Raw genomic sequence first — 24,771 nt, forward strand, 5'->3', positions numbered from 1 at the left:
ATTGTTTGGCACTGATAGAAACAGATTAACGTAAATCATTACTTGGAAATCGTAATGCCTTTGAATAATTCCCTATTGCGTGAACTCAGTAATTTGTACAGTAAAAAATAAATAAATAAAAGTGGTAGCGAAATTCATCCAAGTGTCTACCCACGCTGTGAAATAAATCTGACTCCAGATTCACAATGTAAATAGAAAGTGGTAGTAAGAATTCTTTCCTCAAAGAAAAACTAAGGAAAAAAGTATTTTACTATTTTCTTTTTCGACAGTTTGAGTCCCGCAGTGGACTGATCGTTAAGACACGGTTCCCAGCTGGTCACCGAAGTCAAGCATCACTGGCTGCGGTCAGTGTGCGGGTGGGTGACCACTTGGATCAGCCTGCGTAAGTGGATTAGTTCCGATTAGTCTGCGAGGGTGTGCGGTATTGTTCCTCGTTAAACTGTTCTACTGTAAAGTGCTCGACTTCCCGTGCAGATCCTCGGGCTACCGAAGCAGGGGTGCCATCCCCTCTGCAGAGGATCAAAATTGTGATGGCATGTCTTCGGATCATCCTCAGGGATGTTGCCCAGACCGTCGCCAATAGCCCATTGTGCTGCTCTAGTGCGACGTAAATGAACTACAACTACTACTTGACAGTTAGAATTCAAATTGCAGAGTGAATTTTGCTTTGCAATTAACGTAAACTATTCCTGAGATTGTTAACAATCTATTCCTTTTTTATGTTTATTTAAGTCTTACAAATTTAAAAAAAACTTGACGTTTGTTATTTTTTTGTTGCCTTAAAATAATATGTTTTTAAAGAAAAAAATTAAACTTAACAAGGTTGCTCCCGCATTCGATTAATTATTATAAATAGATGGAAACTGGTGGTATAATTATTTTATGACAGTTTTTATTACATGAAACGAAGAGCGAAACATTACATACTGTACGGTTACCAAGATGATTTAGTAATAGAACTTAAATTATGAGCTTATTAATTTTAAAAGATTGAGTGGTTGCTTGCGTAATAAAGAATTACTTAATATACAAATCAATAAACTAAAATTCATTTTATCACTTTTTATGTCATTGGAATGGAAAAATAAACGTTAGAAGGTATTTATTGCGGATAGATAAATTTATTGCCGAATTTTTCCTGACTCGTTGTTACCTAGTCATACTTTCAAGACTGATGGTATTTTTATTAAAAAGTTTATAAGTGGCATTAACATGATTTCATTATTTACATTAATCTTGGTTAAGTGAATCATTTGTATTCATCATAAAATATGTCATGCCGACCAAGTGACTGAGCGGTCAGCGTGCCCGACTGCGAAGACAATGGTTGTGGGTCCGAATCTCGGTCAGAGTTTCGATGTTTCTCTCTGTGTATTGTTCTCTGTTTTGTGCTGTGTCGATGTGGCCTACCCTATAAATGGGTATCTGGGTAATGCTGCTCACCTCCGTGACTTTGGCACACAGGTGCCCACCTTGTAACGTTAAATGAGCAGCACTTTCGGCATCTTCCGAGGCGCAGAACGGGTGCTTAGTGCCTGCCGTAAAATAATAAAAAGAAATTATAAATTATAAAATAATAATTTTTTTATTCATTTAAAAAATTCTGTGCACATTCTTTTTTCCTTTTTAATTTAAAGTGCAAGCTATTGTTCACTTAGCTTACGTCTGCTTCAATGATGAGAATATTTTTTGCAATATTATAACTCTTTCATAAAGGCAACATCTTCACTATTGAAAGTGGGGAGCTAATATGCAAAATACAATAGGAATTTATTTTATTAACTAGCTGTACCCTGCGTGCGTTGCAACGCTTTCAATTTGAATTTGAAATTTGTATTTAAGTGTGTAAATGACATTTGCGATTATGATTTGAAATGCAAATTTTATTTAATGGTGAAAAAAAGCAGTTAATTCTCTAGGATATCATTAGTGCATTTTCAAACAGACATGTATGGTGATGCACACGGAGCATGAAACATATTTTGGACAATGATCTGAAATAAGACTGGATCTATGGTGACATCAAGAATTTCTGCTGATATCTGATCAGTTTTAGAAGGTGGTTTTTTTTCAATAAGCCAAATTAGAATGTGTGCCTGAGGCAATCCTCGTTTTTGCCATTCAATAGAGTACACCCAACACCGTGTCTCTCTAAAAACATGACGCTTCACAATGAAATCAAGTAAAGATTATCATTTTTGTTTGAACACACGTGCTGTAATATCATGACGATCCGATGATGATTGTCCTGGTAACAAAATATCTCTAATTTCAACCCAAGCAGAATTGCACGTAAATGTAATAAATAAATCTAGGAGCCCATATGCGAGAACATATGTCATTGCATCCTGTGAGTATTCATACATGTGCCTTGGAGTCCAAGGCACATGTATGAATACTCAGACATGTATGAATACTACATTTGCAGGGAGTCCAAGTTTTTCTCCCTGCAAATGTAGTCGGCAATATAATCATTTTCCCCACATCATTAGGATTAACGTTACCATCATTAATTATTGCATCCCGTAAATGAATGCATTCTTCTGAACGTAATTTGGTTTGATTTAATTTAATATACAGTAGGCGTTCAGTTTCAATTTTCGCATACATATCGACAATGTATTGATGAACTAATTGTCGACATTTTAAAGTATGATTATCAGCGTTTTGGCAATCATTAATCTATATGCATAAAAACTTATTGCACTTGCTTTCTTATTGGTTTTCTCGCCTGTTTGCGGACTTCTTAATTTTATGTTAAAATAATATCCCTCCTCTCCTCACCAAAATAAAATAGGATATTGCAATGCATCATATGATCGATACGTTTCTGAGAACTCTTTGAACGTCACGATTTCTGCGATGAAGAACTGTATCGCGGGAGGTAAATTCTTCGCCAACTATAACAATAGCCACTTCATCCAATGTTGGCGCATTGTATTTTTCTTTGTGGTGGCCTACAGGTGTTTTTTCAGCTCTAATAACAACTTTGTAAATATCGGATGACATTTAGTCTAGGGCAATTGTGAACAGCCTAATTAACTGATTATGTTGATCGAAAAATTTTTGTAATACGGTAACAATTTTTCGTTTAGTGCCATTGTTTACCTGACAACGTTGATTGACTTGATCATTTGTGTTATCCATGAAATAAATTTGTAGAAATTTATGATCTGCGTTAGGCATTGAAAGAAGTGATCCTTGCACGATGATAAATTTGGCCTTGCACTTTGAATGTTGGGATGTAATTCTCGTTCAGGATGCGTGTAGCACCGAATAAAGTCATTTAGAAACACGAATTGTACCGGCGTATATGCGCCAAAAAATGTTTCGATTGGTTTGTTTGACCTGATACGAAGGTTGATAATGTCTCGGCAGGCGACGTAAAATCTTGTAGTTTCTGTATGCTTCTAGAACAGCAAATTTCAGCTGTTTCATTTTTAAATTTGAGAGCATTACAAAACATACATAATTGATATATTTCTCCGATGATGACACTTGGGGGAAGACTATAGTTTGTTGTCGGATCATAGTGAAATGCACTGAAATTCAAATCAGAGTATTGGCAGCGTCTGAATAGCGAAATGCGTTCTCGGTCGGTTTTCATTCTTGCTTCCCGTTGCTCTGATGTTTCCGACGAACGGGCTTGTGTAGTTCGTAGTTGATTTGTTGACAGTCTTCTTTCCTGTTGCTCAGACGTTTCTAAGGAACGGGCAAAAGCATTCTGTTCTCGATTAGTTTCAAGTCTTTTTCCCGTTGCTCCGATGTTTCTGAAACACGGGTAGTTCTCTTTTTGCGCGCTTGAGATGTCGACCGACTAAGAGCGATTTGCTTAGGCGGCATATTTTTGCAAATATTCTTTCTGACAACGAAAAAGAAATGTAAAAGTTGGCAGTGGTCGCAAATTTGCTAAATCGAAATATCACATACATATTTTAAATAATAAAAAGAGCAATAAAAATGAGATGAATAAGAAATATGAAAATTATAAGATTTAAAACAAAAATCAATTTTATAAATGAAAGAAATAAAATGGATGAATTCGAAAACTTTGCATAAATAAACAAACAAACTAATAGTTTTCAAATGACAACTGTCACAGCACTGAAATCTTCGAAAAGTATATTTAATTTTGCTAACCTAAAATTACGTACTAAATATAAATATTTCTGAAAACGTGCAATTTGAATGAAATTTGCTTTTGTCTTTATATTTATTAAACAGTTTTCACAGTACTGAATCCGTGATACGACCAACAATTAAGAAATCTATTCTCGTTGATTTTACTTGCTTGTGCTCACCTGACATAAAGAAAAGCGCGAATTAAAAATTAAAGTATATGCAATTTACTTTAATTTACTTTTCTAAATGAATAGAGTTATAAGATAGAAAATATCACTGTTGTTATCTTCAAGATATTTGAAAATTGAATCGTTTATAGCAAAATTTAAAACAATGGCTAGCTTTTAACCAATCAGAAAATTCCATTTCGACTTTCACTGATATCGCTGGAACGGTTTATCGCACGGGATAAAAAGTATCCTATGTCCTTCTCCTGGCTCTAAACTACCTCCCTGCCAATTTTCAGCTAAATCGGTTCAGCCGTTCTTGAGTTATAAGTGAAGTAACTAACACGACTTTCTTTTATATATATAGATAACCCTTCAACGGGCCATTTATTTCAAGTGAAGCTAAGTAAAAATATTTTTGGAATTGAAATTGTTATAATAAAAAATTAGCTCATTAGATAAAATTAATTTTAAATTTTAATGCCATTTTTTGATGATAAATATGTTTGCCAGCACCTATTAGTAGGAAAATTATTGACTTTTATTTATTTATAAAATAAATTTTATTAATAAACTGCAAAAGGAGTTATATAGATAATAACATTTTATAGGTTTTCTAAAATTGGCATATGGCCAGTATTCATTTCTAAAACTGGCATTTTAGACTTAGACTGAGGTTGGTTACGAAGTACCTGTCTTCCATTACACATCTACACTCTACTTCTTCATCAGTTATGGATGCCTGGAAGTTATGGTCCGCGGGTGCCTGGAATAATGTCTTTAAAAAGTATGAATAAACCACAGGTGGATTGTGGTTGTCTTGGGTGGTGGTGGGCTTGATGGAGAGAAAAACTGGCATGTGGTACAGCTGAAGTTTTTAACAAATGGAAACCCAAATTCGTTATGAGAATGGCTTAGTCATTAATACCCCTTGCATGGCAATTTCAATGGCTTTCCGTCAATACAGTAAAAATCTTTTTGATTTTGCCATCCTTTATAAACATAAATACATAATTAGTCGATTGTTTAAATGTTTTATTAATTAATACATCCTAAAGATTTAAGTCATTTTAGTTCACGTTCATTAACAAAAGTGACAATTTAAATTTACCGTCATTTATAAGCCTAAATACACAATTATAGGATTATTTTGATGCTTAATTAGTTTATGCATTTTAAAGGTTAAAGTCATTTCAGTTCACATCCATTAATAAAATTGACAGTTTAAATTTATTGTAATTTATATACATAAAATTATGTATCCTGAAGTTTAAAATCATTTTAGTTCACATTCATGACCAAAAGTGGCAGTCGGCAGCTGCTAGAAAAAAGAACTTAGCTTTGTTTCAAAGCTCCCTTCAATATTTTATTAGCATTTAATCTAAAACACTATTATAAAACGGCTGATTACGAATTAATTAGAATGTTAAAGTGAAAAATCCAATCACTCTAGCCTTTTAACAGTTTTAATTGATCTAGGTTCTTGAAACGTAATCCCTTAAAATTTAAAAGCAGTTTCACTGTTGTGGGGACGAAATGCTTTAATGGGTTTGTAAGTAGATTAGTCTTGAAGACGGTTGAAAGTAAATTCTCAAACTGAAACACGCGATTTAAAGAAAAGGAAAAATATTAAATTACATAAAAAAAGACTATTTTCCAGTTCTGCGAATTTTTGTGTTTCTTAATTTCACAAGTATGAATGATTAAAGAAAGTATTAACTCTTTCTTAATTAGGTTAATTCGTATGACGTATAATATGAAGTATAGCAATTTGGAAATTTAATTTCAAAATGAGTTGTCATTTATTTCAAAGTCTGATTTATATTTCAAAGTCTTTCCCCCCAGAGTGTTAAAGTCATGTGTTGTAAAACAATATGAAATAGTACTCTGGATAGTAGAGAGAGAGAGAGAGAATTTCTTTAAAAACGCAATTGTTAATTTGGGCATTTGGCGACACAGCACTCATAGAATTGAAAGATTTGTTACGTCAAGTGCTCAGGTATCTTAATTTTGATCTAGTTGCGCTTCTATGTCATTTTGATTTATGTTGCTAAGTTAACTTTCAATAAATTCTATGGCTGGCAACAGCATTTTCATTTTTTAAGTTGTTTATTTTTATTTCTTTTAAAATTTGTTTTTTTTTTAGAGAAATGTTTTTTAACCTAACAGAATTCTTTACCGACTGTTTTCTCTATAAATAAAGAAAATAGAGTAAATATTTAAGTGTTGTGAAAAGTACTTTAGCCAAAATTTGGGAGCCACGTACGAGAATTATATATATTAGATCAGAAACACATCATTAAGGCTACAGTGGACCCTTAAAATGGTAAAAATTGATGAGGAAATATCAAAAAAATTTTTTTAATGTTTTTGATTGCTTTCTTGCTTGTTTTATAAACTGAAATCATTTTTTTTTCATTGTTGATCATTTTTTGATGAATTATAAGCTAGTTTCGTTTTCCAATCAGGATGCCACGCCCCCTTACATTTGATACTGAAAACGAAACTAAATAGCAAATGTGTTTTTACCAACCAAAAAGATATATTTTTTCAGAGGATTTTTGAATTATTATTACACTGATGAAACTTTTATTGGCAACAGTATTTATTAACTGTATCTGTGATTGTTCATTATCGCACATTGTTTGTTGACATTTCAAATTCGTTAGATTTTCGAATTGTTTTATCATTCTTCAAATACAAAACAGCTTTTTTCAGAGCTAATTACTGTTTATTACGCTCTTATTTTGATTTTAATTGTTTTGTTAGATTTGTTATTACGTTTTCATCGTTAATTACTTGTTTTTTTTATTGTTATAACGACTTTCGTCGTTTTTTCTCTGGTTGTTTTATTTTTCATCGATTCATCAGCTATGGATTTGGTATCTTCAAAGTGGAGAAAAATAAAAGGACGCCCTTCAAAAAGACGAAAGGCTCTTGCAGAGATTGTGTTTACATCATCTTATAATTTGTGTTATTTGCTACCTCTTAGAATATAGTTTTTCGAAAGAAAAAATATTGGCTATGAGCTGTTCGTCAAAAAAAAATAAATAAATAAATAAACGCCAAGATAGCTTATACCTGGAGAACATACTTTACAGTTTTGTTAAATTGCTTTTGATTGTTTTTTGTATATAGAAAACAGATTTTATTTTCCGTATGTTTACATTTTGTCTTTTTGGAGGTTATAAAAATATATTTTGTGTGCACCAATGTTCATGAGTATGTTTCTTCAGTATGTTCACGACAAGTTATGCTCACGAATATCATGCACGATGAAAAATTAAATGCCATTTTTATCTTCGCAAGGTTTATTCTTTTTATTTATTTCTTATATTAGCTAATATAAATGAAATAGTAACATGTTATATCTTTTTGTCATAAAATAATGAAACATTTACTACTGATTATAGGAATAATTTAAAGACAATATTAATTTTGAGCAAAAAATCACTTTTTCTCAATATGGATTTTTTTCTAATTTTTGAAACTTTCAAATGTTCCAGGAGCATTAATTTTCTAGATACAGTTTTGAAACTTTGTCAACAGTTACTTAATTATATATTAAGTATTTCCATGCATTGTTTTTTATAAAAATTAGTATTTGAAAGAAATTGAGAACTGAAAAAAGAATTTTTTAAATTTTTTTTTTCAAAATTTTTGTACGTAATGAAAAATTATCTCCTGCTTCTTAAACCATCAAAATTAATCACAAATTCAATACATACGTTTGTTTCTATGTCTATAAAGAGCAACATAAAAAAATTTCGAAGAAAAATTTTGAAAATTAAGCCGTCTGGAACATTTTAAAATTTGACAACTTTTAAATTTTAAAAGTTTTATAACTTTAAAAATTAAAAAGATAATTTTAAAAAAAATTAGGAATTTTTTTATCATAATCTAAATAAGTTATTCTGCGATTTTCAGAAAATTTGGTTAAAAATTCCAAAATTTGATTTTTTAAGTTCACTGTAGCCTTAAAAGGCAGAATGCTTTGGTGTTTTCAGAACAAAGCAAACGATGCCACTGGCGGAAAAGAAATACAGCCAAAATTTGGGAGCCACGTAAGGGAATTATATATATTAGATTATTGGTGGTCATGCTGGTATTCCTCATGCTGATGTTTCGTAAGGTTAAGTACTTTATTCCGGTATTGCCTACATGGTGCTTTTCTTAAATTAACTAAATTGATCATTATTATAATATTAACCATTGATTATTAATGATAACCAAATAAACCAGTTGAAATAAAGTTTTTGTTTCTTAAAGAATATTTTTATTAGCCATCACCACTGTAACTTTTTCTGTATGTTGTTATTTTATATTTAATAATTAATTATTCTTTTAGACTCTAATTTAAATAAAAATAAAAAGACCTAATGGGAGTATTAATCCTAACTTGAAATAGACAAAATACTATTTTTAAAATCTTTCTTGTCAATTTGAAAAATAACTATATATATATATATATATATATATATATATATATATATATATATATATATATATATATATATATATATATATATATATATATATATATATATATATATATATATATATATATATATATATATATATATATATATATATATATGGATGTCTATTTGTGTCCTTTGTAGATTTCTAAATCTCGACTGAAAGCGATAAAATTTCGCATACAGATTTTTCGAAACACGAGGAAGGTCACTGTTGGCATTAGAGCATTCTACGACCAACCGTTCAAGCGGGATGAACGAAAAACGAAATGGAATTTTCTGATTAACTGATGAAATTCCAGCCTATAGCTCTATTTGATCAAAAAAAGTTTATTGTAAGTACTTTAACACTTATTTAATATTATTTTTTATTCGCTTTGTTATATAAATTCAAAGAACAAAATGAACCTGGTAGCATCAGTGGACTACGCTAAGAAATTATTATTTATGACATCTGAAACTTTATTTTATTTATTGTAATTCTTTAAAAATGTGTTCCAGTAAATAATTTAAAATCTAGGGTAATTGAAATGAAAAAATATTGTTATGTATTCATGTTATGTAATCATTGTTATGTTACCATGTGAATTATTACGAATTCTTGTAATGTAATTAGTAGAAAAGTGGTACTATTTCGTTTAGACGAAACGTAAAAGATCGCCATATTATTATTGACAGTATATTGCATATTGAAATAAGTAGTATATTCGGCAGTATATTGCATATTGAAATAAGTTAAGTACTAGGAAGACAAATTAATAGAGTAATGGTTCTTATTCGTAATAGTTGAATCAGGAGAGCGTTCGCAAATTTGAACCTTTTAAAGTTAATTTTACCTTTTGCGTATTTCACCATATATTAATAACTTTTTCAGTGAATTGACAAATTTTTGCACAAATTTATAAAATTTGCATTCGAGGCGAAAAATAATTTTTTTATTATTTTTTATCGTTTTTTATTGTTTTAATTTTTAACAGGCGAAAAATATTTGAATTGTAAGGTATAAAATTTTTTACATCATTTTAAAGAATTGTTTTTTGGCAAAATACAAAACATATGAATAATATAAAGTTGATTAAATATTTCCTAAAAATTGAACTATTAAGATTGAATCCTAGTTCGTGAAAATTCCATCATTAGGATTCAGCGTTTCTTTTTTTTTTAAATACTTATTTTTGAGAAATATTATTTTGAATGTATGTTGTTTCATGATTGTCAATACGGTGTACATCAAAATTTATTTCGAAATATACATTTCGAAAAAAGTACTCCATTAAACCATGTCACTTTCTAAAAAAAAATAACTCATATTAATTCAGATGAATACTATGTCATTATCCCACTAAAGTGAAACTGTTTGACAAACATTTAGAGTTCTTGAGGCGAAATGCAATTCTTCATAAAATGTATTTTTAATAGCGCATCACGTTTGAATGAATGTTGCGACTTCGTTTTCTAATAGAGCAGTACTTTTTTCTTATTCAGTACTTCATTATCTGCTGGAGTATATTAACTGTTTATTCAAACAGGCAATTTTCTATGCCTCGTTAAAAAGTAAAAAAATATATACGTAAATCGCATTTGAGAAATGCCGCTGTTTTCTAAGCTCTCATTCATCATAGATTTAATGCCTAAACATAGCAGTAGATTTTTACAAATTATAAAATATATGTTCGAGAATAAAGTGATTAAATGCATTGATTTTAACCATTTTGAAGCATATTGTTTGTGTCGGTTGGAAATTTTCTCAAAAATGAAGATAGATCATAAGAGCTGCTTTAATTTATCAAGTTAGTTCAAAACTTCGTGCCTGAATTTAAATTGAGATCAAATGAAATTTTTTACCTATTTTTATGTAAAAAAAAAGCATGCCAAACCATCTATATAATGTATTATTTCAGAGAATTTTCTCTAGTTGTTTCTTAGTATTTCATGCTGGGATACTGTACTTTTGTAAAAATCTACTGAATTGAATTTATTAAACCAAGAATCACAATTGACGAACTACCACTTTAAAATATATACACTATCTAGCCATTAATGACCGGACACTGTGAAGTTCGGCGGTGGAGGGATCCTGTTTCTCATGGTTTGGCCTTGGACCCTTGGTGTTAGTGCATCGAACCCTGAACGCAGAAGGGTATAGAGACATCCTGGACAATTCGGTGCTTCCCACCCTGTGGAAACAGTTCGGTAATGGCCAGTTTGTGTTTCAACACGATAACGCTACCATTCATAAAGCACATGCCATCACGGATTGGTTTAATGAAATGGGGGTGCAAGAGCTTGACTGGCCATCCCAAAGTCCGACATCAATCCAATTGAGCATCTCTGGGATGAGTTGGAGCGCCGGTTGAGGGCCAGACCACAACGCCCCAAAACCACCACTCCACTCTTCGCCATGCTCCAGGAGGAATGGCGGAAAATACCTGCCGCCGTGTACTAACACCTAGTGGATAGCCTTTCTAGAAGGGTTGAAGCTGTGATTCGAGCGCTTGACGACCCTACGCCCTACTGACTTGATACCAGCACCTCATATATCCGAAATGAGGGTTGTCCGGTCATTAATGGCCAGATAGTGTATATAAAGTGGTGAATTATATAAGACTAAGAATTATTTAGAAATAGTGGTGGATAAAAATTTACTGAATTGAATTTATTACACCAAGAATCACAATTGATAAACTACCACTTTAAAATATATATTTGCTGTCGGAAGCAAGTTGGCATCTCTGTAAGTGCTGTTATATCCGCTAACGGCCCCAGGCGCCCAGATAAATATTGATGATGATGATGAAGTGCTGTTATATGTGTATATATCTCTGTAAGTTCATGCGTCAAATCGACGCGTGTTCGTAGAGATAGGTATATAAGAAACGTCAGTAAATCTAGTGTTAAATACTATAAAATTAAATTGTTTTTAAAATTTAGAGATTCATTATTGAAGTTCCCCACTTCAGATATCAAACTAAGATCCACAATAAGAAATATGAAGGTAGTCGTGATAATTTCTATTGATTTTAATAATTAAAATGGATCAGGAAACTACAGACTTAAATCTCGTGAATTAAATTACTCGTAATCAGTCGTGAAGCACTTACGCTCTTTTTTGAATTGCACGGTGGAGTACATATTTCAATCGTTTTCAGACCAGTACAAGCAGCAATTTTGGGCAATGTTATCACCGAAGGAAACTTATCGTCAATTAAAATTCCGAACTTTTTACTTTTTTAGGACAGTCAAATTCTAATTAAGCTCTGTATTGGATGATTTTAATTGTTTACTGACCACTACGAGTAAAATTTAGTGTGGTATTATTACCTGATTGAATTTATAGCCAATCAAAATTTCAGTTGAAGCCTTGTGCAATAGGATATTACCAGCTGGAATCGGTTTTGGATCGAGTTTATTCCGATAACGACACTAAAGAGAATTTATTTTCATTCAAAACTCCGATCATTTTTGTATCAACTTGAGCACTCAAATGTTCTTTGGAGACGGACCAACAATTCTAGTTTAATTAGTTTTCAGACCGCTAGGAGCAGAATTAAATCAAACTAAAATTTCGATAAAAAATAATTATCTCCAACTAGGTTAAAAATTTTAACCGCTTTCTGATAGTTTAGCGTGTTTAAATTTTATCTTTATCTCTGGGCTTGATGGCGATGCAAGTTTAGCAAAAATAGTTTAAGTAATTATCAGGCCGCTACAAACAAAATTAAATTAAAATTAAATTCTATAAAAAAACAATTATCCCCAACTATCTTTAAAATTTCCTCCACTTTCTGTCAGTTTAGCGTGCTAAAATTTTACCTGGAGCTCTGGGCTTGATGAAAATACAAGTTACCAATTGTTTTTGTATTTTTTCTTAAATACTGTTTAAAAATGAATCTTCTTTTTTATCACCAATTCGAATTAAGCACACTTTTTCGACATAGGCTCACGAAAATAGTTTTTAAATTTTTTTATTTAATAACAATTAATTCCGTGTTTCAATACAATATATTCAATTCCAAAACTTATGTAGTTTTATTTTTTTGTAAGGATCATTTTTTAGACCAAGTTAGCGACTTCCCATAGAAATTTAAAAAACTGATCGTAAAATTTATAAGAAGCGAAATGTCTTAATCAATTTCTCTTGACCAAAAATAAATAAATTAAATTATCTGTGTAACACCTGATTAATTGATTTGCTTAAACTGGCTTGAATTAAAGCCTATAAAACTAATGATAACCTCATAAAACAGTTGCTACCAGTTTTTAAATTTTTAGAGACTGTGCCCACCCTGTAATCACACTTATAATAATAAATTGTACATCTTTCATAATTTGGTTTCATATACCCAACTACAGTCATTTCAAGTTCTACTATTTTTGCATTTCATATTTCACAAAAAGAACAGCTAAAGCACATACGCGAATCTGTGTACTTAGAAGATAAAAAAAAGAATATAATAAAAGATATAAAACTAGTAACAAAACACGTGGGCCAGGTCTATATTAAAAAGAAGGAAACCAATAACGTTGGAAAAGTCTCAGAATTAAAAAAAATATGTAGTCATATTTCATTTTGACAAAGTTGCCATTTCTTTTCTGCATCGTACAGAAATTGAATAGAATCGGTTCAAGTTTAGATCAGAAAATCTAAAGGGATTCCAAAGAATGTAATATCTCCTTCCCTAAATACCCTTGTAGAGTAGGACAATGTCAGAATCTTGACTAACTTTAAAATTGGCTTATTGCTTTTGCATTTTAAGAAAACCAAACATTCAGAAGAATTTCAGAAACATTAAGTTTGCAGTTTAAATTGGTATTCCAAGATTTATTTTGAATTCTAAATTTTATTAGTGGATTTTGAGACTTATATTTTAAAGCACTGTCTTATAATTGTCGCAAAATTGAACCACGTTATTGAGCTTCTTGTTGCGAAATTGAACCATTTTATCGAGATTTTTGCTATAAAATTAAATTTTTTTTATCGAGATTCTTGCAGTCAGGTTGACATTTGTTATTGATGTTCTTACTGTAAAATTAAAATTCGTTATCGAGCTTCTTGCTGCAAAATTGAACCAAGTTATCGAGATTATTGCTATCAAATTGAAATTTGTTATCGAGATGTTTTCTGTAAAACCGAAATTTGTCATCGAACTTCTTGCTGCAAAATTGAGCCATGATATTGAGCTTCTTGCTGAAAAATCGAAATTTGTTATCGAGATTCCTGCTGTAAAGTTGAACCATGTTATCAAGATTCTTGCTTTGAAATTGAAACTTACTAACGAGATTCTTGCTGTGGAATTGAAATTTTTTCCTGACCTTCCTTCTGTGCAAAATTGAGCAATGTTAACCAGATTCTTGCTTTAAATTTGAAAGTGGTTATCGAGATTCTTGTCGTAAAATTGAAATTTCTGACTCTCTAATTTGATTTCTCTTTCTCTCCCTCAAACCAAAAAAAAATTCTGACTCTAATTTCATGGGACTTTAACCCATAATCCGTCTACCACTGAGGATAGTTTTCGTCTGTACTGTGGTCAGTTCGTGTCGGATGCGGAATTCGTATCAATCAGCAATCGCTGGGATTTGAACCCCGGTCATCTCCTTGGGAAGCGAGTGCTTTATCCCCAGTCCTGAAAGATATCGATTTAAGCATTTGGCATTCCTATCAAGCCACCACGACTCACTTGTTGTTATTTTTTTCGTAAATTGTTCGTTATTTTTATCGCAATTATCGTTATTTTTATCGTGTTACAGGTAGCTGTACAAAATGCCGGATGTCTTTTTACTGAGCGTTGATGGCACTTAGGACGTTCTTCACTTCACAGCGTATGGCACATTCAACCAGCCTGATGTTTCGACAAACTTTTGAACTATTACTACTGGAGTTTACATTTTTGGCATTCTCCACTTTGTTTAGCCTGGTCTTTAAAACTTTGTCCGTAAAAAAGAAATATTTTTATCGTTACCATACCATTTATAATATCAATGGATGCACAGCGTAATGAAAGTATTTTGAATAGAAAATTTAACGTGAGCACCAAAACTTTCAAAAGACGTACTCTAACATTAAGGTATATTTATTTCACACAAGAGCTAAAAACTATGAAAAATAATATTTCAGAAACAAGACACCATTATTCACAGATACTGTATGTATCTTCGCTGCAAGAATATTTTTTAAGTGCCTAGCGTAATCCAGATAAAGCTCTTTTTAATAATAAAATATGAGAGTACATAATAGTAAAACATGCATAATAATAAAATATGAGACTAAGTAATAGTTTATATAAAATTAAAAAAGAAAACTTAATGGGATTTTAAAAGAATGTATATATATCATATTAAACAGTTTTTATTATTATCCCTAAGGCTGCATTAAATATATTACTGAGAAACGCATTACGTTTATTGGTTATTGTAATTTGATGGTAAAAAAAGCGTCAATTCGAATAATGAGTTTTTCAATTACAAACCTATAAATAATATTTTTTTAAAAGAAATGAAACACATTTTCTTTTGTCTAATAAAATATTCAATGCTTCAAAATGATTTATTAAAAATGCAAGCGTCATCCCTTACAAACAAAGCATAATACCTCTTATTTAAAATTTTTAACACAATATGTATTAGAATAAAATGAAATGAATAATGATTATTTAACTGTTCCTTCTATTATTGTTTTGTTGGTTATTTTTTATCCTCTTAATTTTCTTAATAACGCTTTACTTTAATATTTGATTTCATTAAAAATATTTTTTGATAGCTAAAAAGTTATTTAGACTAAAATAATAATAGCAATTATACAAATCTGCAATAAATCTATTTGTTTCTTATAAAAGAGTGCTTCAGTCAAGATTTTCCCTTTTCCAAAAAAATAAAAAAAAATAAATATAATTGTATTTGTGAAATCATTGTGCAAAGTTTTCTTCGCGGTTCGTTTTTTGGTACACTCATTGATGATGAGTACTTCAAGAACTTATGCAGATAATTAAGTATTGCAGAGAACTCTCAATAAAATTTTTTCGATGAGAGCTATAAGCTAACAAACACTGACGGTATCTTTAAAATATTTGACAAAACTGAATCATCTATGGCTTATTTTGAGACAATAGCTTCCGCTAAGCCAAGTATAAAATTCGATTTCTTAAATATCCCCGAGTTTAAAAATCTGTTTAGAAATTGAAAATCGGGCTACGTTTAAGTTTAAAATATAGAAAAAAACATGGAAAATAATAAAGATTACGAAAACAATTGAAACTTATTAATTTTCTCAATTTCTTTTTATCCTTTTTGTCTTTATTGTGCTATATATATATATATATATATATATATATATATATATATATATATATATATATATATATATATATATATATATATATATATATATATATATATATATATATATATATATATATATATATATATATATATATATATATATATATATATATATATATATTATATGTAATTCTCTTACGTGCCTCCCAAATTTTGGCTGTATTTCTTTCCGCCGGTGGCAACGTTTGCTTTGTTTTGTTTACGTTTTGAAAACATCAAAGCATTCTGCCTTTTAATGATGTGTTTCTGATCTAATATATATAATTCTCTTGCGTGGCTCCCAAATTTTGGCTGAAGTACTTTGTACAACTAAATAAGATTCTTTTCACAACACTTAAACATTTACTTTAATTTCTTCAGATATGAGTCGGCAAAGAATTCTGTTAGGTTAAAAAATATTTCGTTAAAAAAAGAATGAATTCTAAAAGAAATAAAAATAAGCAACTTAAAAAATAAAAATGCTGTTGCCAGTCATAGAATTTTTTGAAAGTTAACTTAGCAACATAAATCAAAATGACATAGAAGCGCAACTAGATCAAAATTATGATACCTGAGCGCTTGACGTAACAAATCCTTCAATTCTAAAAGTGTTGTATCGCCAATTGCCCAAATTAACAATTGTGTTCTCAAAGAAATTCTATAAAAAGTTTTAAATAAACAACCTACTTCTACAACTGCTTCTTGAAGAACTTGGCTCATTGATTAAAAATATTGTTTTAATTTTACAGTACTTACTTTACTTCTACTTTCATTATTGCTATGACCCTCTTTAATTACATTTTACAACTTCATGCTAAATTTGAGGACTTTAAGTTGTTTTGTGGTAGAATACTGACATTTAGAAATGTGCGCATAAAAAAGTAATATTTAGAGGTTAAGAGTTTGCCTCAGAAAAATTTGAATTGTTGACATTGAATTTAACACTGGAAACAATCGTTTTAGTGAAAAATTGAATTGTATTATTGACATCAAAATTAAAAATATTGTGCTTCAACTTAACAATACTACCTTAATTTATACTTAGAATTGCATCGGAGAAATTTGAATTGTTAGAAATGACTTAAACAAAAAGTTTTATTTTAACTGACAAATACTATATTATAATTTTAACTTTTTCTATGTTTATACTCATTTTCTTACTCTTTTCTTTGTTTTTTATGCAGTTTATAATTTTGTGATAAAATAAAAAACTTATAGTTGTTCTGCTTCTGAACACTGATGAAAACACAAAATGATGAGCTTCATCAACAATCAAAAATATATACATTTATTTTACAAATTCTATATTATTAGGGTGGCGCACTTCAGAGAATTAAAAATGCAAAATTATCTTCATGGAAGCCGATGCTTTACATTCGGCGTTCAGTGGCAGACTACTATTTCATATTGTTTTACAACACATGGCTTTAGCCCTCTGGTGGGAAAGACTTTGAAACAAAACTTACAACAGTTACTTTTCTCAACAACTGAAATTTAGAATAGTGTGATTAAGAAAAATATGTGAACAGTTTGCAATTTCAAATTAATATTGAAATGTACAGGTTTAGAATTTTCTACAGTGAAAAGTTTTCGGAACTTCAGTATTCAAAAAAGTATACAAAAGCTAGACATTAAGAACGTATCCAATGAGCGAGCAAAGCGAGCATTGGATTGCGAAGCAATCCGAAATGAACTGCAAAAGCAGTTCCGGGGGTTGGTGAGCGTTAGCGAGCAGGAGGTGAAGCCTCCTAGTATATATATATATATATATATATATATATATATATATATATATATATATATATATATATATATATATATTTCTCCCAATACTTGATCCAGGAGTTCCCTTGTTGTCTTCCGGATTGGGTTCAAAATTACAAGGCTACGGAGTTAAACATTGGTAAACGTAAACCCAAAATTGGGTCGATTGTTCAACGTCGGTTATAAAATAAAAATAGGTTCTAATAACGTTAGCCGTAGTGGATCAGCGGATACTGGTTCGAATTGACTGGCATATAAGAATTTCGCACCCGGCGCGCACTGACCCCAGTGCTGGCGTAAAATATCCTCTGTTGTAGACGAATCATGGGTTAGAGTCCCCTTGCCATCAGGCTAACCTTGGGAGGTTTTCGCAATTTTTTGTTCCATGTAACACAAATGTGTGTTAGTTCCATCAAAAAGTTCTTCACGAAGGTAAATTTCTCCCAATATATCCAGGAGTTCCTTTGTCTACTGGATTGGGTTCAAAATTACAAGGCCACGTAGTCGTAAACCTAAAATTGGGTCGGCCTCTCAAACGAGGGTTGTCAAATCTAATAACGTAAATCCATTTAGAAAAGCAACAAATGATCTATATATATATAATAATAATAAAATAAGGAATTTCTATATATATCCGTCTGTCTGTAAGTAAACCGGTTTGAGGATACACCTTAAATTCTAAGAATGTGAAATTTAAAATGTGTCTAAATGAGTGAAATTGTAAACAAAGTAAGAATCACGTTTTTTTTTTAATTTTATAATAATATTTTAAATTTAGAGATATTTAGAAAACGGAATTTTCTCATTCGCTTAGTGGAAGCCAGTGTTTCAAAATAAGCTATTGACTATTCAGTTTTTCAAATATTTTAAATATATATCATCAGTCGTGTTTGCCATCATATATCTTTAATCGAAAAAGTTGTTCTTTGCGCTTTCTGTTTAACTTAATTATATTTTATTTGTTATGCAAGGTTATCTGAATAATTAACATGATCGTGGTAGCATAAGCAAACTACATCCTCAAATAAATATTTCTAAGGTTATTTGAAAGCATTGTGATTATTTTCGTTATGCTTTTAAAACGTGCTTTCATAAAACTCCTTAGTTTAAAATAGACGGTAATTGAAGTAAAGCAAAGTTTTGTGCTGCAAGATAAAATTATTGGGAAAATGGAACTAATTCGCTTAGAAATAAGTGTAAAGAAGCATCAATATTATTATTGACGCCAAGGGCAATTAATTTCAGCGAATTAATCATTATTACTGATTAATAAAGTACAATAATAAGCTATGTACTAAAAGACAAAATTAATGGAGAAATTGTACTTAGTTTCAGAGAGCGTAAAAAATCAGCAATCTGTTATTGATTTCAATGATGCTTAATTAATTTTGATAATAAATATTAAATGACATAAAAATATGCTGTGAACTAAAAAGAAAAATATAATGGAGAAAATGCACTTATCAGTTACGGCGTGCCGTAAAAAGGCGGGGTACCGTATATCATTGACATCAATGATACTTAGTTTTGGTAATGGGCTGTATTGGTATTATACTAATAGGTGAAGCTTTGGTTTATATCAAATATACTCTAACATTGGTACAACGTATTTTATAGTAAATTTGGTGCCGATTACAGATGTAACAATACTGTACATTATAATAGATTCATTATATAGAAAGATATGTACAGTCCACAAAAAAAAAGATATCACCCTGAATAACTTTCGTTCTAATGATCGGATTTTCACGAACTAAGTGTCAATCTTAATGGTTCCGGGGGGTGACCTCAAATATGCTAATTAATTAGTGCTAACTATTAATTAAGTTACGAAATCAGACACAAAAACGTACTTTCTCTGAATAAACATCAATTTTTTTTTGCATATTTAGATTCCTTACCTTCAAAATCTAGGGAGTAGCCGCGATCTGGGAAATATGGTCCCCATAGTTTGGTCAGGAGAGCGATTCAAAGTTTGGACCCTGTAATGTTAATTTCGGTTTTTGAGTTTTCAGTCATATTTTGAAAACTAATGAAGCAATTCAAAAAAAAAAATTGCACCCACTCATAAAGCTCATTTACCCAAAGATAATTTCATAAAAAAAATAATAATTATTATTTATTATTTTTCATTATTTAATTAAAGTGAGGATGAAAAAAGTTTGAATTATAAGGTAGGGATTTTTTATACCATTTTAATCTACATATTTTTCAATTGAAAAATCTAAAGTTTCGATTGTTTTTATTTATTAGAAGATGAGAAAAATTAAAATTAATTATTTAAAAAAAATTATTTCGTGACAATGAAGAAAGGTTTTAACAGGGCGGTGAATTTGCGAATGTAAGTTTCAGAATGTATCGAAAGATGAGGATGGTATTTGTTAATCATCTTTATCCAAAGAAAGCCTTATGACCTAAATATCTAGCAGAATGAATCGATTTTATAAACAATGAATCTTACAATATGCAACATATTTTTTCAATATCTTATTCTTAAACATAACATATTTCAATGTTTACAAAATACCACTGAACATTTAGAAAATCCTTGAGTTATAGAAAAAAGAAATATCGTAAATTATGGAAAACCTTGTGAAGGCACATTAGAATTACTATACAATATAAATTTTATTTTTCAAGCACTTTTTTTTCTTTAAACTGTCTTGTCTAGAAGATTCGATTAAAGCTGTAAAAAAGATTATCCCTAAAATTTTGTATATAACCATAATAAGTTATGTTAATTTGATTTTAGTATGAAATCCTCGAATAAGTATAACAAAAACAACATATAGTATAACAGTACACATAAGTATAACAAAAACAATATAATATCAGATAAAATGTTCATGCATTTAAATTCTAAAAACGTAGAAAATCATAAATAATTTATAAATCGATTCAAATTTTCTTTTCAAAGGATATTGAAATAAAAAAAAAATTTGCTTTTTGGACAGAAATTAGCTTAAAAATTGTCTATATCCTAGAAACTTTGAGATATTTTCTATTAACTTTCTATTAACTTTGAGATATTTCTATTAAACCTCTCCGAGCAATCACAGAGCATTATTTAAATTATTTCTTTTTACAGTCAGAAATTGGTTGCTTAGCAACCTAGTGAAATTAAGCCTTCTTGTTTTGAATTAGTCAATGGGTTACCTTAAAATATTAATTTGCGCTGGCGACTTTTTTTAGCGGCTTTCTGGACTATCGCCAAATATATAAACTTTATTGTGACCCAATTTAAGACCCAATTTTTTCAAACTTTGTCTACCCCCTAATTCAAGCGTCTGGATTCCAAATTTGTAAAAACAAATACATGTTTATTCAGAGAAAGTACGTTTTTGTGTCTGATTTCGTAACTTAATTTATAGTTAGCACTAATTAATTAGCATATTTGAGGTCACCCCCCGATTGACCCCAGATTGACACTTAGTTCATGAAAATCCGATCATTGGAGCGAAAGTTATTCAGGGGGATATCTTTTTTTTTTGCGGAGTGTACAGGAGGTAGTATCTTGAATGTGGCTAATTTCAAATATAATGAATTGCCTTGGGTAACAGCATTAGCCAGATGATGTTGAATTCAGTTGAGGAAAGATAGGAAGAATTATTAGAAATGTATTTTACTTAATCTAATAACGTAAAGCAACTAGGAAGGGTAACAAATAAAAGCGAACAAATAAAGAAGATTGGAAACATTCTAACTTTATTATTTGTGTTGCCATTTGTCTGAAAGTTTTGGGCACGATTTTGTAGTGATTAATTGATGCTTTTTTTTCACCCCGTACGAAAAACGGGTATCAGCTTATAAATGAATAAAATAAAAAATAAATAAAAAGAATTCAAAAAACAATATTTTACGATAATTACTTTGTACTTTAAATTCGTACGATTTAAATGAATGGAATTTTTTTTTCTCTCAGGAATAGAATGTTATATTATGGAGAAATCGCTTCACCCATTTAAACGCAAACAGCTGGAAAATAATGCAATAAAATATTTTTCAAATTTTTTTATTTGAGAAAGGAAATTCTTGCTACCCCTTTTTATTTTTCTTCTTAATCTAACGTTAGATTTATTTCACAGTGCGAATTAGCAAATTTAAGCATTGAATAACTTATAAAATTTTTCCATCTATTTTTATTTATTTCAGAAAATTGGGGTCTTGTGCATGCAGTGTACGAAACAGTAGGTTTACGCAATGAATAACTAAAAATTAGCACAATTACCGAGTGATGCTTTACATAAATCTGCTTCTACCACTGTTAAATATTGGCGACATTCCTTTTTTTACTCCCCTTGCTTATTTCTCTTTACAAGCCCTCTAATTGCAGAAATTAATCAAATTATTCGCTTTTAGGGATCATTTTCGCTCGATAAATCGAATGCAAATAAACAATTTATAAATTTCTTCAGAAAAAGTTATAATAAGTATATTCCGACACGATTATAGTTGACCATTATACATATTATAAGAGTATTTAACACTAGATTGCCTAAGGAAGTCATTTTGACTGCATTTAATTTTAATTAGAAAAACAATGACGTATATAATGACACAATTTCTTAGAATTTTGTGACTTTGTAGTATTATTATTAATCGATTCTTGAATCGATTAATGAGATGATTATAAATATTTTATTATATGTTGGATGGCAACAGCTACAGGAAAAAGATAGAACAGCAACGATGAATAAATACTTACTTACTAACCTTCTGAATAAGATGTCTTGTATTAAAGCGATGAAACAACACTTCAATGGTGACTATGCGGACGATTTGAATTGATATTAATTATACCCATCAAGAATTTTGTTTAGTTTGATTCTGATCTCAGTTTGGAAAAAAAAAATCTGGTGACGCCATTCAGACTTCTTTCGCCATGTCTGAGGTAAGTGCTGTACAAATACCACTATATAACAGATCAGATCCTGCTCTTTGGTTTATTATGTGTGAAAGCACGTTTAGATTGGCATCTCCCAAACCTATAACAGAATCTATAACCAAATATAATTACATTGTTTCTCAATTACCGCCAGAGATTGCATCGATTGTACGAGATATTTTAATGAATCCTGATGCTACAGATCCTTACAATAATTTAAAAACAGAATTAATTGTTAGATCAGGCGAGTCATCGCAACAAGAAATTCGCCAACTTTTGTCTGGTGAAGAACTGGGTAACAGGAAGCCTTCCGAACTATTAAGGATTATGAAACGTCGTGCAGAAACATTAAAAGTCCCTGAAAAGCTTATGTTAGAATTATTTTTGCAGCGTTTGCCAACATCAGTACAAACGATTTTATCAGCTGTTTCAGATTTAACTTTAGAAAAAGCAGCCGACATTTCCGATAAGATATTAGAAGTCACGCCAGTTCCCATGGAAACCCACTCTATAACTGAAAACGATTCAAATTCAATGGAAGAGAAATTACTTCGCCAAATAAAAAAATTAAATGAAAGAATTGACAAACTTGAAATTTCTCGCTCTCGTTCTCCTTATCGCAGGAACAGAAGTAATAGTGTTAAAAAACGAGATTCATCTGTTTGCTGGTACCATCGCAATTTTGGAAACAAATGTAAACCAGGAAAATGCGTTATGCCATGTAAGTTTCGGGAAAACGGAGTTGGCGAAGAATAAACGCGACATGTTCTTTGCCACAAACATCGCGTCGCCTGTTCATTCGAGACCGGACAACAAACTTATCATTTCTGGTCGATACTGGATCCGACGTGTCCATTCTCCCGGCAAATTATATTCAAAAAAGAAATAATCCTCTGCAAACAGTTTTCGCTGCTAATTCTACACCAATTAATGTTTATGGACAAAAAACACTTTCTTTAGATTTCGGATTAAGACGAATTTTTTCTTGGTCATTTTTTATTGCAAATATTACGACGCCAATTTTAGGTGCCGATTTCCTTCACTCTTTTGCTTTAGTGCCAGATTTACGCAATAAATGTCTAAGAGATTTGACGACTAAATTTAAAACAAAAGGTCATGTTAAGGAAACAATTTTGCATTCAGTTAAAACAATATCAGGTGATTCCGTGATTCATTCACTTTTAGCAGAATTTCCCTCAATTACTAAATTACCGGATCCCAATCAACCCGTAAAACATAACACCCTTCATTTTATAAATACGGTAGGTCCTCCAGTAGTAGCAAGACCTCGCAGATTAGCTCCGGATAGACTAAAAATTGCAAAATCAGAATTTAAAAAAATGATGGAATTAGGGCACATAAGACCATCTAGAAGTAATTATGCATCCCCACTTCACATGGTCCCAAAAAAGGGAACACTGGAGTGGAGGCCAGTTGGTGATTTTAGGGCACTAAATGCACAAACAGTGAAGGAAAAATATCCCATTCCTTGTGTAGCTGATTTCACATCTGAACTGCATGGCGCCAAAATTTTCAGTCACATTGACTTAGTAAAGGCCTATCACCAGATTCCAATTAACCCTGATGACATTCATAAAACGGCCATTTGTACACCTTTTGGACTATTCGAAAGCACACGCATGCAGTTCGGACTGTGCAACGCAGCAGCTACATTCCAAAGATTTATTGACGAAGTCACTAGAGATTTGCCTAATATTTATGCATTTGTCGACGACATATTAATCGCATCTAAAAATCATAGTGAACATATACAAAACCTTAAGAATTTATTTGCAAGATTAGAACAATATGGTCTTTGTATCAATGTTGAAAAATGTACATTCAGTAAAAATTCTTTAAATTTCTTAGGCTTTAAATTAACAGAATTAGGAATCGAACCTCTACCCGATCGCGTACAATGCATATTAGAATTCCCTCAACCTTCCAATTTAACACAACTTCGCAGATTTTTAGGCATGTTTAATTTCTATCGCAGATTTATCCCAAAAGCCGCTGATATCCTTAATCCTTTAATACAATT

General features: G+C 30.7%; 2 protein-coding genes across 2 annotated transcripts in view; one reads left to right on the forward strand and one right to left on the reverse strand.

The window, feature by feature from the left end:
• The window catches only part of LOC107448213 (gonadotropin-releasing hormone receptor), an 85,142-nt gene that overhangs the window by 55,505 nt on the left and 4,866 nt on the right, over window positions 1-24,771 (reverse strand). The gene's annotated exons all lie outside the window — the stretch shown is intronic.
• LOC147807769 (uncharacterized) lies at window positions 22,434-23,486 on the forward strand. The gene has a single exon (XM_087165631.1). It carries the CDS (start codon window positions 22,728-22,730, stop codon window positions 23,484-23,486), a length of 759 nt encoding a protein of 252 aa, XP_087021757.1. The 5' UTR covers window positions 22,434-22,727.

Source organism: Parasteatoda tepidariorum, chromosome 6 (assembly GCF_982258835.1).
Source record: "Parasteatoda tepidariorum strain Cologne lab strain chromosome 6, Ptep-v5.0, whole genome shotgun sequence".
Taxonomy (NCBI): Eukaryota; Metazoa; Arthropoda; class Arachnida; order Araneae; family Theridiidae; genus Parasteatoda; species Parasteatoda tepidariorum.